Source organism: Stegastes partitus, unplaced genomic scaffold (genome assembly GCF_000690725.1).
Source record: "Stegastes partitus isolate 25-593 unplaced genomic scaffold, Stegastes_partitus-1.0.2 Scaffold72, whole genome shotgun sequence".
In the NCBI taxonomy this organism is placed as follows: Eukaryota; Metazoa; Chordata; class Actinopteri; family Pomacentridae; genus Stegastes; species Stegastes partitus.
The window spans coordinates 854,366-868,522 of record NW_007577803.1 but is presented as its reverse complement, the minus strand read 5'-3'; the positions used below and the strand labels follow the sequence as shown (position 1 = coordinate 868,522).

Genomic DNA, 14,157 nt, shown 5'->3' with positions numbered 1-14,157 from the left:
GTTTGTTGTTGTTTGTACAGTTACAGTATTTCTTACATCTGTTGAGCGTGTATCGTATCTTATTCGTATCCTCGAGGGTTTTGGATAAAAGCTCATCATTAACGTGCTTCCCTTCACGTCTTCCTGGTACTGAGCAGCGATGCCGGTTCGTCCTCTCTGCCTGCATGCTGTCGGCTGAAACATCCCGTCTGATGTTTGTCTTCTGCTTTGTGTTGGTAGTTTTTCAACCAGCGAGCGACTCTGCTGTCACAAGATTTGTCCGTTTTTACAGTCAACAAATTCCTTAACTGAATCTTTAGGGAAAAGCTTGAATATCATTTGGCACTGAGGGGAAAGCCGACGTTCCTCTGGAGCGTTCATGACTTACTCTTTCTAAAGTAAAGCCCGTATCAGTTACATCTGGATTAGCCGGGCTCATTCTTACGGCCAATTAACTTTCCTCTGATTTGTATGCGGTGAGGTTGGTCTCATAAATGATGGATGGCCAAGTCGAGATAATAGCCTGTGAGTTGTACGTATAAAACGAAGCAAACCGCGCGCACTAAATGATGTAGCTGTAAAATCTATACGCTGTCTTCCCCGCGTACCCTTACAGTGCATCTCAATATAGACTTAAATAATTAATCGATTGTATTATTTCGTATTGAACTTTTCAAAGCAAAACACAGCGTCATCGTCAGCGGAGACAAGGTCAGTTAGGAGGGACATGCCTGAGGCAGCGAGCGAGCCGGGCGTTTGAAATGCTAATCAGCAGAAAAACATCAATAAAACCCTCGAAGTCCGTCTCAAAACAGATAACAAGTGAGAATATGTGCTTAAAAATCTGGCACCAAAAAACCTGAAATGATTAGAAGACTCTGAGAATGCAGGTGTGCAAATAAATTAGCCTCCTCACAGAGAGAGGATGATTTTTTAATGTCACCGAGGACGAGGGGACCTCTGGGCGCTTCACAGTCCACAACCTTTTACTTCTTCTTGTTCTGCCCATGTCACTCTTAAAAATAATTAACGTCTCGTCATTAATTTTCAATGCATTTTGATCTGAGTTCAGGTTGAAGATGCGAGCGGTCGCCAAGCCTCTGAACTCCGAGCACTCTCAAGGCTTTTTTTTTTAAACTCCTTTTGAAAAGTCCTGCATCTATGGAGTAGTGAGAATGCCAAATTACAAAAATAAATCAATTAAAGAATAATAAAATAAAAGTGGAAATAAAAAAAAAGAATAAATAAAATAAAAATAGTAATAATAATCAAAAATTAATCCATGAAAGAAAAGGCTAATAAAAGTATAAAGACAAATAAATAAAATAATAAAAAAATAATAATAATTTATTTTTAGATTTATTTTAATACATTTTTACAAATATTTTTTAATTTGTTGAAATTACTTATTTATTCATTTTTAATAAAAAAAATATTTATTTATTTATTATTATTATTTTTAATGTTTTTTTCATTTTTATTTAAAAAAATATTTTATGTCGCTTTAAAATCAAAGGAGATATGTGCAAAAAAAAAATTTGCACAGTAGGAATGTCGGAAAAAAATAAAGAAAAAAAAGAAAAAACAAATTTTGTGGGAATGAAATACTAATTTGTGGTAATGTGTGCACAACATTATAATATCTTTCCTGGACAACTGTACATACACGTGTGGAATAAAGTGATTTTGATGGAATATTTGTATTCCAAGTTTGTTGTTGAGGACTTTTCCTGGACAAACACGTCACAGATGAGTTGTTAAAGCAAATCAGAATCTTATTTCTGTTTCCACTGTTTCTGATGAACGGCCCAATTCTGACAGTTTATTCCATGTATGTATTTATTTCAAGCTGACGTGCCTTTTAAACGTGCCGCCACATGAGTTAATTACACCCAAGTTTAAGTCTCGCCCGTTAACGCCGCCGACTGTATTGATTCTGTTAAAATCGCTGAATCGCTCCAGATATGCTTTTTCTCTGCCGTTTAGATTAACAAGCCGACCGAGGTGTTTTGATCCAGAACAATTCTCCAGCTGTCAAAATAAGTTTTAAATTGAACACAATGGAGGAGATGGAGGAAAAAATGATTAAACACTGTTATCAGAGTGTCACCCTGCCGCCACCAGCAGCCCCGTATTCCTGCTGCTTTGTCTCTGGGGTGAAGGCTAACCATACTTAAGAGGCTGATGAAAGAAATGGATGGCTTGTGTAAGTTGCAGTGGCCCAGATAAGGGCCTCACGTGACTGCCACCCTCATGTAATTAACTGTTGTCAAAGTGATTAATCATACGTCTATAGAGGTGGAGCGCAGCAGGCTGCTGGCGACCTGTGAGGTGAAGCCAATGTTTTACCAAGACAAAGACTTTGGAATCTAATTATTGGTAAAATTCCCTCCATTCAGAACAATGCATTGCTAAATTAAACACAGAAATACGAGGTGTGTCAGAAAGGTCTCAGGACTGGTGTCACAGAAGATAGATTTCAAACCCAAACTACAAGTAATCCTCCTGGAGTCTGACACACTTCCACAGCCACCTTGATGTCGTCCACGTCTTCTAAACGGGTCTCCTCGATGACCTGCTTGAGCTTGGGAAAGAGGAACCGACCCCACAGAGCCAGGTGGGGTGAGTAGGGAGGTTGCTCCAGCACCGAGATGCTCTTCTCAGCCAGGACCTGTGGGATGCTCAGGGCGTTGTCATGGTGATGCAGCAATGACTCTTGCCTCTTCAGGGGAAGCTCCTAGTTTGTAGTTTGGGTTTGACATGGATCTTTAGTGACACCAGTCCTGGACTCACCTCCTGTGTCTGTTGCGCTGACGTGACAGAACCATGCTCGCTGTGATACGAGCAACAGGAGTTACTTTGGCAGAATCCCACTGTGGAGCTTCTTCCTGTAAGCTGGTTTTATTCCAGATGATCCGTGATCTCCATCCTGCTGTGGTTTCTTCTTACAGTCCTCCCACCGTGCACAGCAATGCAGCCGCCTGCAGACAGCGAGCCGTTATCACTAACGAGCTGTTCTGCTGTCCAGCGATGCCTCTCACTCAAAGTTGTCAGCATTAGTGTTACATGTTTTTTTTGTTTTCCTCGCCATGTTGATAGAATGAACCGTTGAAGGAACGTCGGTCAGTCGGTGTAGCAGCGACCGGATTCATTTTAAAGGATCCTGTAATGACACCAGTGTGCCAACAGTCTCACCTCTGCTGTGACTGTCGACTGCTGCCAAACAAACGTGGTGCCTGTGGTTCCAAACAATGTGTTGTATCGCTAACATCACCAGAGAGATGACATTTGTGTGCCCATTAGGATGAACTGTGACTCTGGTTCCATCAACAGGCTAACATTTCCCTATAAAAATGCTAACTCAGGACATTAACACAAATATACTTTGTTTAGGGCTAGTTAGCGAGTGTTAGCATTTAGCTCAAAGTACAGCCTGACAGAGCAACGTCCAGCACAATTAGCAACTGACCCTGAGGTTCACTTTCCTGTTGGTGTTTTGATGCACGATGAACAGGTGTAATAGTTGGATACCAGGGGTGTCAAACCCATTTTTATTCCACACCAGCATTATGTTTGCCCTCAAAGGTCCAGTTTTAACTGTAAGACTGTATTACAACGACTCCTTAACATGGTGTTAAATAATTGTCTCTGCATTTGATTAGTGTTTATTCTATGTACAACTATTGTGCACACCTTTATCTAAAAGTAAAATACATGTTACAGGGCTCCAGGCTAAATTTTCCAATGGTAGCACTTATATTAGCTTAGCATTGCCACAGCTATTAATCCACTGTACAGCTGATGAATGGCTGTTTATGCAAAACTTATTTATGTTGAATTGATTTTCAGTGATACAAGACTTGATATTTGTAAAATGTTTTACAAATGTTGTTCCCTGAACGCCTCAAATGCTGCTCCAGTACACATGGCCAGATGTTGGTGTTTTTGGTGTTGTTGTTATTTATATTTATTTATAATTGATTTATTTATATATTTATTGTTATTGTTGTTAAATGTTAGTACAGTTGGTTAAAGTGAGAAAATAACATTCAGATCATGTAGAGAATGTGCTTTAAAAAAAAAAGAACCATGGGCACAGTGAGCATGTTTCTATGTGGTGTATAAAGATAAAACTAAAAATATGTAAAAACGTCCACAACTGATCTCTCAGGGTTAAAGCGTGCAGGTTGGAAACAGTGCGTGCATTCGTCCATTCTTACCGGATCTGTAATTCACAACCGTGTCGCACTAAGTTTAATCTCCGTGCACATCGAAGCGTCTGGTTGTAACTTTGGATTCTCTGATCTCGTGTGTCCTCGTCACAAAAATAGAGTCGCAGGTTTATTTTAAAAACTCATTTGGGCGCTAACGCCGTCGTCGAGCTGAAAACCGCTGACAGGCGAAGTGAAAAACATTAATTACCTCATTACAGTCCGACGTTCTGCTGGGAGAACTTGGGTTCTGGTGTTCATGTGGGTTTGACACCTAAACAGACTGCGTTTTGTGTTGGAGTACGTTCATGATGTGAGACGCAGACGTCAGTCGGGATAGTTTGGGATTAGAAAGTCCAGGACTCGGCCGGCCTGCAGCAGCAGTCGGCTCTCCATCATCCCAGTCACAGCCTAGTTTATACGAGGCTCTTCTTGTTTGTAGTTCCCTCTGCTCCCTCCTTAAGTGACGGCGAGAGAGAAGGAGCCTGTTAATGCTTTCTGTGCTAAAGCGTCATAAATACGAGCGGAATCCCCGAACATGGCAGCGATACGAAGGCAACGAGGATGAATGGGCGCCGACAGTGACGGATGGAATCGCCCGAGGAGACGATCTCCAGAGATGCCCGAAGGAAAACCAAACCACGTCGTGTGCTTCTGCTCCTTTGTGTGCCTAAAATAACTCCCTCAATCACGAAAAGCAGAAAATCTAACTTGATTAGAGCAGAAACAGACCAATTATCGAGGCCTTAAAACGCACTTTGGCTGTCGTGTAGCGAGGCTGTCGTTTCAACGCCAAGGACAAAAGGAAAAGAGAAAGAGAGGCAGAAATATGAAGCAGCTAAAGGTGAGAGAAATAATGTTGCTCTTGTAGAAATGCTGTCACTAGTGGGTTTTCATATAACTCCTTTTGGATTTTTTTTTTTTTTTTTACTCTAAGCCTTTTTATGTCTGTCATCATTTTTCTAAGCATTTGAAAAGAGGCCTGAAGAATAGCCGGTGGTTTGGTGCTGTGAGCGAGCGCTGCTGAAGGGCCGGAGCAGAACAAAGAGCCCACTGCCAATTTGATTATAATATCACACCTATTCAGGGAGTGAATGTGGTGTGTCAGATGTCAGGCTGCTCTCTTCCTCTCTCGTGCTGCTCTCTTCCTTTCCTTACTCCATCCCTCTCTGTGTTTTTTTTCTCATCCTTTCTGCCGGCTTTGTGCCGAGGACCGACCCTCAGCGTGGTGGGCTTTGATGAAATCCTTTCATGGCAGAATGCGATGCCCCCCGAATGTCACTCCCAGATCAGATGTCGCCGCAACAAGGCCCGTCATATCAATTATTACGCTCGACTTCATTAGCGCTTTGTTCGCCTTCACGTCAGCTTTCACAAACACAATCGCTCAGTGGAGTCACTTGTGGCTTCCTGCTTCTTCTCCCACTTTGGTTTTTACAAAGAAAATCGTAGCGTGAGTTGGAAAGAAGGCGCCGCCGCTCTCCCTCTCTCCCTCTCTCTCTCTTATTTCTTCTTCTGATAGACTTTAAGCAAAAGAATCACCCTGGACCGTCTGCTGCCAGTCCGTCCATTGTTTATCTCCTCCTACTTTGCTCCAAACTTAAATATTTCAACTTTTTAAACGCACTGACATGAAATTTTATAGACGAATCAACACTTTACAGAATCTGAACCCTCTGAATTTGATGTTTATTTTGCATTTTGCGTGAAACGCGAATGGATTCAACTTCGTATCGCGACAAAATACCTGCAGAATTACTAACATCCAATCAGCCTCGGCTTTGTTTTCATGATTAGTTTGTGAATGTTATCGTGAGATGAGCCCCTGGACGAAGCAAACAGTGAGCTCACTGCTGCATTGTGCTCACCGCTAATGTTTGTTTCTGTTTCATTATATATTTAATTTCTTTTTTTTTCTGGTGTGCCCTCGCTCAGAGCTTGACTGAAAGGGCACCAAAAACCCCTCATGTTCTCTCAGCTTATTGTTATATATGATCACAGCCTACATGAGGCTTCTGCAGGGATCATATTGTTCACATTTCGCTCCACTTTCTCCTTTAATACCATATAAATGGGCTAAAAACAACCGATACTAACACTCCTTGACATTAAGATCATAGACATCGACAGCTGAACTTCTAGTTTCATTCTTATGGAGGCGTCACGAGTTCGTTTCGCTGCTTGTTTTTGCTCAGAACCTCCTCACCTCTGATAAACCAGCCTCATAGATGCTTCGGTGTGTCCATGTGGCTGCTGCGATCTGGTCTTTGCCTCCATGTTGGTATCTCTTTTACTTGATAGACTTGAAACCCACCTTTGACTGAACTCTTGATCCCCGCACCAGTTCAGCTTCAAACCAATAATTTGCTGACTGGGGTCTTCGGGAAACAACCAAAGTCCCCCAAACGATTAGAGGAACGACGTCGACCAATGAAATCATCGGCCCCTTGTTGCAGGTCATGAGTGGGTCCCTCCACTCTCCTGGGCTTATTATGTGTACTTCACTCGTTTTCCACAGCATGCTGGCTTCCCATTGCATCACTGGAGGAAAAAGAAAAGTCAGTTAGGTTTTCTATATTTTAATTGAGCCATTCAACTGTATTAGGATCAAACCAATGTATTGACTACGGTTGGGTCTGACTTCATGTGATGAGTTCAGCTGGTTTTAAATGAGTTAAAAATGATATTAATAATTTAAACTAACTGAAGTGAATTGGGCTAACGTAGCGGCTACATGCTGAAAGAAAAACAAATTAGGTGGAAATCATTTCCATCATTTAATAAAGTTCTTTTACACAATTCAATTTAGGTGAAACGCAGGATTAACTTAACCTACCTGGTGTTTGAGATGAGAACAAATCAGGACAGAAGACTTTCACAAAGCACTGCAAATCAAAAAGTCAAAACATTTTTGGTCACATCTTCATGAAGCACAACAAAACAAAGCTGCACATCCCCTTCAACAGATCACCCAAATCAAATAAGCGTTTTATTTTACTGGTGCGATCGCTGTCTTTAGATTTAGCTGGTAAAGATAAACTTGATCCCACAGCGGGGAAAGTTCACCGTTACAACAGCTCCAAAAGAAAAAAAGTGTGCAGTCAGTGCAAGAATAATATAGAAACACCCAAATTGTAGGAAAAAGAAACACAAAAAATGCAAGAGAAAATAATATACAGAAGATTTTTTTTTCTTCAGTCCTATCTGCAGCATGGAAACACATCCATGACAACACACCTGCTAGTTCAGTGTTTATTACACTTAATCACCTTGTTCTAATCAACAAACAGTGAGACAGATGCAAACATATTTCTGTTATTCTCAATAATGAACCCAAACTGATAACAAACTGATGATTTTACTGAACCAGTCGGTTAGCACGGAAAGACTGCTTCGTATGTTTAACAGCCAGTCGTCTGATTTCATCACTAAACCCACCAGAGAAAAGAAGAAAAAAGAAAAGCCACTGTGTCTGTGGACTATGACAGCATCACTGCTCAAGTTTAATCAAGTGTTTTCAGACAAATTAACAAGGGGCTGAAAAATGAAGGCGCCGGCTGAGAGGAGCGTCTCAATCAACACTTTGCCAGGAGAAGTTTTCCGACACCTGGAGGGAAGATTCCCTGTTGCTGTAACACTCGCCCAAAGTGAATGTGAACATCTCTTCTCGGCCAGGTACTGCCAGGGAGCTTATAATTGAGTTGAGACTCAGGAAATACTCATTAAGACGTTGTCAGTCGCCAGAGGAGGCCACGCTCAATGTGTTTAGACACCACTGAGACTGCAGGCGTCCCAGAGCCTCGCTCTCCTCCAGCTGGAGGGCAGGAGTACACGTCTGCGCTCAGGTGTGCATGTGTGTGCTTCAGGAGTCGGCTGTGTGTGTGTGTGTGTGTGTGTGTGTGTGTGTAGTCATGTGTGATTGTGTGCACGGGTTCAATAAACTCACAGGTCTGCGGAGCACCATCTGCCCGCACAGTGTTTGATGGAGCAGGAGCTGGTTGCGAGGGGCACCCTGTCACCCGCTATGTGTGACAAACTATTGATAGAAACACCTGTTTATTGTCTTGCTCTTTCCACAATCTCCCCCGGAGCAGCTGCTTTAACGGACGGCGTTTACGACGGGCGGCCTCTGGGCTGCTCGTTTCCTCTGGACGTAAAGTGAAACTGTTCTGCTTTTATATACGTTTTGCATTTAAAGGTTTAAAGCATAGACTGTATAAAAGATGGACGCAGCAACCGGCCCTGAAAAATGAAGCCAACCTGGAAGTGTCAAAAACCTACAATATCACTACATAAATGGTCTGCACTTATAGAGCGCTTTTCTACCTTTGCGGCACTCAAAGCGCTTTACAATGTTTCTCATTCACCCATTCACACACCAATGGCAGAGCTGCCATGCAAGGAGCTAGCCTGCCACTGGGAGCAACTTCGGGTTCAGTGTCTTGCCCAAGGACACTTCAACTGTGGAGCGGGGATCGAACTGCCAACCTTGCGATTAGAGGACAACCCGCTCTACCACCTGAGCCACAGCCGCCCTACGTCCACTCGCTGCTGGCTCCAAAAAGCCCTGGCTCCCATAGACTGGAATCAGAAAGGAAGTGATCACAGATCACCAAATACTGCATTCCTACAGCTCAGGATTTTTTTCTTATTAGTTTTCATGGTCAAGTCCAGAGATCAGGTGGCCAATCTGAAAATAAATCAATACTGAATTTTTAAAAAATCGTCAACATTTTGCGGGGCAAGGGGCGTGGCTGGCTTGATTGACAGTCGGCAGCGACCATACAGATGAAGCGAGCAGAAGGCGGTAAATGTGGGCGGGCAGAGAGGGCCCGCCTCTCAATCCGTCTGACCAATCGCTGCTCCTATGGCTCCGCCCCCCTCCCACTGGCTCCAAAAATCCAAGATGTCAACCAGGAAGTAGCAAAACCCTGGCTTCATTTTCTCAGTGCAGAAACCAACGGGTGACATCATGGAAGCTATCTGTTATCCAGTCTATGGTTTAAAGCTTTACAGACTGAATCCAACGTTTGTGATGTAGTGACCTCAGCTGTTTTCACCCTGAACATGCAGATTCAAACTCACAATGTTGACCCAAGTGTCCACACATGATGTCAGCGAATCTGCCAGTAAAACAGCCACCGTGTCTCTGGGCTGTGAAAATTAAAATGAGCCTCAAGGTGTCCAGCCATTGATCGTCTCATCCCCCCCCCTCCACCCCCACACCGCCTGCCTCAGATGAAATTGATTAGAGCAATATCTGTGATGAACAGGCAGCAGCACACACACACACACTTTGACAGCGTGCCCGGTGCCGGGTGTGTGTGTGCAGCGTGAGGTGATATCGGGTCACAGCTCTTTGTCGGTAAACAGCATCATCAACAGTAATCAGGTCGACTGTCCGGGTCCATAAAGATCAGGGACACGATGAGGCGCAGGTGGTTCCACAGAGGTTCATGCAAATGCAGCCGAAAGGAGTCGCGTATTGAGTTAAAATAATAAATCCTACATATATCAAATAACCGGTTTCTCCGCTTGTGACGTGCAATTAGAATGACTGTTTCACCATCTAACAAAACACTTTGACTGAGAGCCTGAGCAGTTAGCCGATGTAACTGCGCTTTAAAACAGGCTCAGCTGGACCGGCGCCGTAATGGGCATCAGCTGAACGCTCTGCTATTGGCATTTTAGTTAGCGAGTTAAACAAGGGCCTCGTGAGAGCCTCCTCATGAGCCCGACACGAAAATAAAAAAAATAGGGACGTGGCTATCTGCTCCATAGAATAAGATTCTGAGCGATTTCTTTTTTCTTTATTATTATTATTATTGAACATATCGAGCACGGTTGTTTCGTTTTCGAGGACGACGGGAGCGACGGAGGAGGAGGAGGAGGAGGAGGAGGAGGAGTGCCGTGCATGCACTCAGAGGTGAATCCAGCATGCAGGAGAGAGCTCCGGCAGCCTTTTCAGCGAGACAGATGGATGAAGTTTATTAAGCATGTGACAGTTAACACCCCCGGTAGGGTGAAAACACTGCAGCGGATAAATAAATGTTGGCTTTAGCGGCCCCTTCCCCCTGTTATTTACACACTGGAGTTAACATTTCTATTAGGCATGAGTTATGGCAACGAATGATTACCGCCGCTGTGATCATTATGAATGCCGTCCTCTCGCTGTAAGCATAAGCTATATTTCTGCAATTCGTATACAGATTGCAGATGCTGCCTGGCCGGCGAATGGATTATAGATCTAATTTTTGCACTCCGGCTTTGGGATCACGGACAGATTCTCGTCCCTGTTTAGTGAAAGAATGCAGAATGATTAAAGGTCCAATGTGTAAGAATGGGAACAACTGACATGTATTCGATGCCTTTTTATTGCTAATATGTGAATAGATTGTCATGTAAATACAAGGAAAATAATAAAAAATAGACCGTTCCCCATTAAAAGGAACGTTTCTGCTCACACCCAGGTGCCTTGCTAACAGGATGCACTAAACACGAGTCCACTAAAGTCAGTAAATCATCACCTTCCAGCACAACACAGGCTCCGACATGAGCACAAAACAAGGAAAAAGCTTCGTCTGGTAAAATGGGAATGTGACTGACAGTAGGGTCAACATGGGCAGGAACAAGAACATAACTTTAATAAAAACTACAGCCTTCCCAGACACCCAGAGTTTTGTTTTAGTGCCGTGTCAAATATCTTTTATAGTTCGACTATAACAACAGGTTAACTTTAGTTGCCTCATTTATTAACATGATGTCGTCAATCTCGCTCGGTCTCGTGAACGTCAGGATGCACACCTGCACCTGCCGACAGGACGCAGCTCAATAAATAATATAAATAATAAAGGTTTTGTGGACGTTACCCAGAGAACCTCTGTTCTTAAATGTCCAACATCTCATCACAATCAAAAAGTAGGTGTTAAGATTCTAAAATCCAGCTACAATCCCCCCTTTTTGAAATCTAGCTGTATGCATTATATGGAAGGAAGAAAGTTTGTGTTCCCCAGCAGCGCTCAGAAGCTCTGATCCGGTTGCCCCGGAGCATCGTGGAGCATGTGTGTGTGTCAGAACCAGCTCTGAGCTCTCAGGAATCTTTAAAATGGATGAGTAGGCATGCTCACACTTTGATCCCATATACCGCACAGCTTTAGGTATCCTTTTTTTTATTATTATTATTTCTCGCTCTCTGTTTCTCGCCGGCCGATCTGCTCCGTATGAATTTAAGAAGGTGTTTTCATGACCTTGCCCTCAGAGATGAGGCGAGTGTTTACCGGAGCTTTTAGCACTGCTGTGTGAGGGCGCGCTGATCTTTTTTTTTTATCCACTCGATTTTATTATAGGTTCAAGTCTGGAGTTGATGATTAGGAGCTCGGTGCTACAGTCATATAAAACATAATTGTTAGCTTTGGCTGTTCAGTCGTCTCATCTTCAAGACTAATCAGTGATTGTGTTTTTTATGCTTTTCTCATCATGTATATAATCAGATGTTCGCTGTTTATTTAAAACTCTGCATCGCCCCGTGTGTTTGTTCCCCAGACGTTGCCGACCACGACGTACGAGTTGGAGATCGTGGCCAAGGACATGGCAGGAAGTGAGGTGGGCCTAACAGGAACAGCCACGGCCACCATCACCATCACAGACAAGAACGACCATGCCCCTGAGTTCACACATCCGCTGGTAAGAAACACCTTTTTTTTTCCATGTCTGCTTCTACTGAAAGTCTTTATTTTCAGTCATAAAAAAAAAGAAAAAGTCTTTGTTTACCCCTCCAGGGAGGTTAAAGGTCAGAGGCACTTAGAGCTGGTAGATACGCTGCGTTTCTTCAAGGACTCGGGGCACATTAGCAGAAGACACGCTTCCCAATAGCGAGCTGGAACCAAGGTCTCCCGCTTATGGAAATGATCTCCGACTAATTAGCCGGATTATCGATGCATGTGGTGAACACACTGGAGCTGTTTAGTCAATAATAAGCAGTCGGTTCAACTTTAATGCATTTTTATAAATCATTTGGTGGAGACTTCAGAATTAGAGCTACTCCTGGTTTTGGCAAATTTCTTATTCCACGTACTCCACAGAAAGCCCTCGGCGTCCAACAAACAAGCGTATAAGCACAATAAGACGAGGCGATCTTGACTATACATTTTCAATTATACGCATTGAAGTGGTAGCTAAGGCTTCTGGAGGGAATAAAGGTCGGCTACAAACAATTAGCTGTGCACACCGAAGTAGGAGTAAGGTGCATTTAGAAATCATTTTAATTCTACTTTATTTCAGTGTCAGCATGTTAGAAAAGAGCAGGATTGTGCTTTCTGAGCCAACAAAATGCTTTTAATTTGAAATATCGAGGCAAAAACGTGTGTAAAATTTCATTCACAGTTGCTTAATGCAGATTTGTCTTAAAGGACGACGAGATAAAGTGTTTTTTTAATGATTGCTGAAACGTGATTTTGTTAATGTACTGATGTAATTAGTAGCTCTGTGGAAATGTATTTAAATTTGTCAAGCATGGAAGAAACGTAAAGTTATCGACGACGCTGCTTGGCTCCCTTTTTTCTCTCGGTATCGATCAACTTCCTGAAAGTGCTTCAGGATCACAGCCCGTCAGTACGATTACGCTCTTTAAGTCATCAGAATGCTTTTAGCGCCGTTTTATCGACGGCTGAGCTCAGTGCAGCAGATCGTATGTTTGTACGTGTGGCATGACGCTGATAGAATTAGTGCTAAATTATAACGAATCTATGCTGCGCTTGAGGTTCGTTTGAACGTCCTCTAAAACAGGAACCGATCAGAAAACAGAGAGACGACTTGATAAAACGTAACAGAGCGTACCAACAGAAACAGCCGTAAAAAGCCGCTCTTTAAACTTCTTTTAATGCTTAATTGCGTAGCTCCGATTGTTCGCCGCCTGGGACCGTATAACACTCCATTTATTTCTTTCAGCCGAGCACTCAGCTCTCAGATATTCCTCAAACTGTTTGTCTTCGCCGGTGTTTTGCTGTCAGCGAGTCAAACGTGATAACAATCATTGGTTCTCTAATGTTCTTTTATCTAGAAAAATGGATCGTAGCGCTGGTGAGCCACAGATACGTAGCACAGAAATGTTCGAGATGCCTCGTCTGTTTACCCACAGAACAGAGAGTAACCGCTAATGTAGCTGTGATTAGTGGTTATGGATTAATCTGAGGGTTTGTCAAACAAACTATGACAACATAGAGATGAAATATATCAGTCGCACACTAAGAAATATGTATAAATGATGGTAAAAATTTACAATTGAAGTATGTTTTTGTGTTTGCTGTTGATGATTTATCCGGATTACATCTCAGAAAACAAGCCGTGGCCTTAAAGGTCACACATAAGCCTTGATCTCTTTGCACTTCAGGTGATTACAGGCCCTGGCCTTTATTCAAGATTATATAGTGAGCCATTCAGGATTAGAAGCAAAGCTCTGAAGGTTGGACTCTTAGTAATGTGCTAATCATCGTCTTTAGAGCCACACAGGTTGTACAGGATGGAAACTGTTTGGCCTTTGAGATGAACTACGCAGAGACGAGCCACTCAGCTCCACCAACACATGTAAGCGTGTGTCTTCATCCCATTCAAGGTCTTGTCCAACTCAGTGTGACCTTTAGCTTTCTGAACAGAAAAAAGACATTTCTGCCCATGTGCACTAAAGGACAAGGATGGGATCACAGGGTGCAAAGAACACGTGTGACGTGTGTTAACGCGCTGTAACCGGGTGATATGGGTGCAGAGCAGAGATAAGGAAATGTTGGAGCGGGAGTGGGAGTGGATGTGTTGTGGTTGGGTGATGGTTTGTTTAGTCAGCAGAGCCTCCAGGCATTAGTGAAACACACTCAACTGGTGCCTGCCAGTGACGCTGTAAAATCTAATGTGTGTGTAGGAAAAAGACGGAGAATAGCATAAGTTGCACTTATTGCCCATTTGTGCCACCTCATTA

General features: G+C 43.0%; 1 protein-coding gene across 1 annotated transcript in view; it reads left to right on the top strand.

Moving 5' to 3' along the window:
- cdh13 (cadherin 13, H-cadherin (heart)) overlaps positions 1-14,157 on the top strand; it is a gene marked incomplete at its 5' end in the record, with an annotated part of 203,020 nt that overhangs the window by 113,489 nt on the left and 75,374 nt on the right. The window contains one exon of the mRNA XM_008276457.1: positions 11,733-11,873. Coding sequence (XP_008274679.1) covers positions 11,733-11,873 — 141 coding nt within the window. The remainder of the gene's footprint in view (positions 1-11,732; positions 11,874-14,157) is intronic.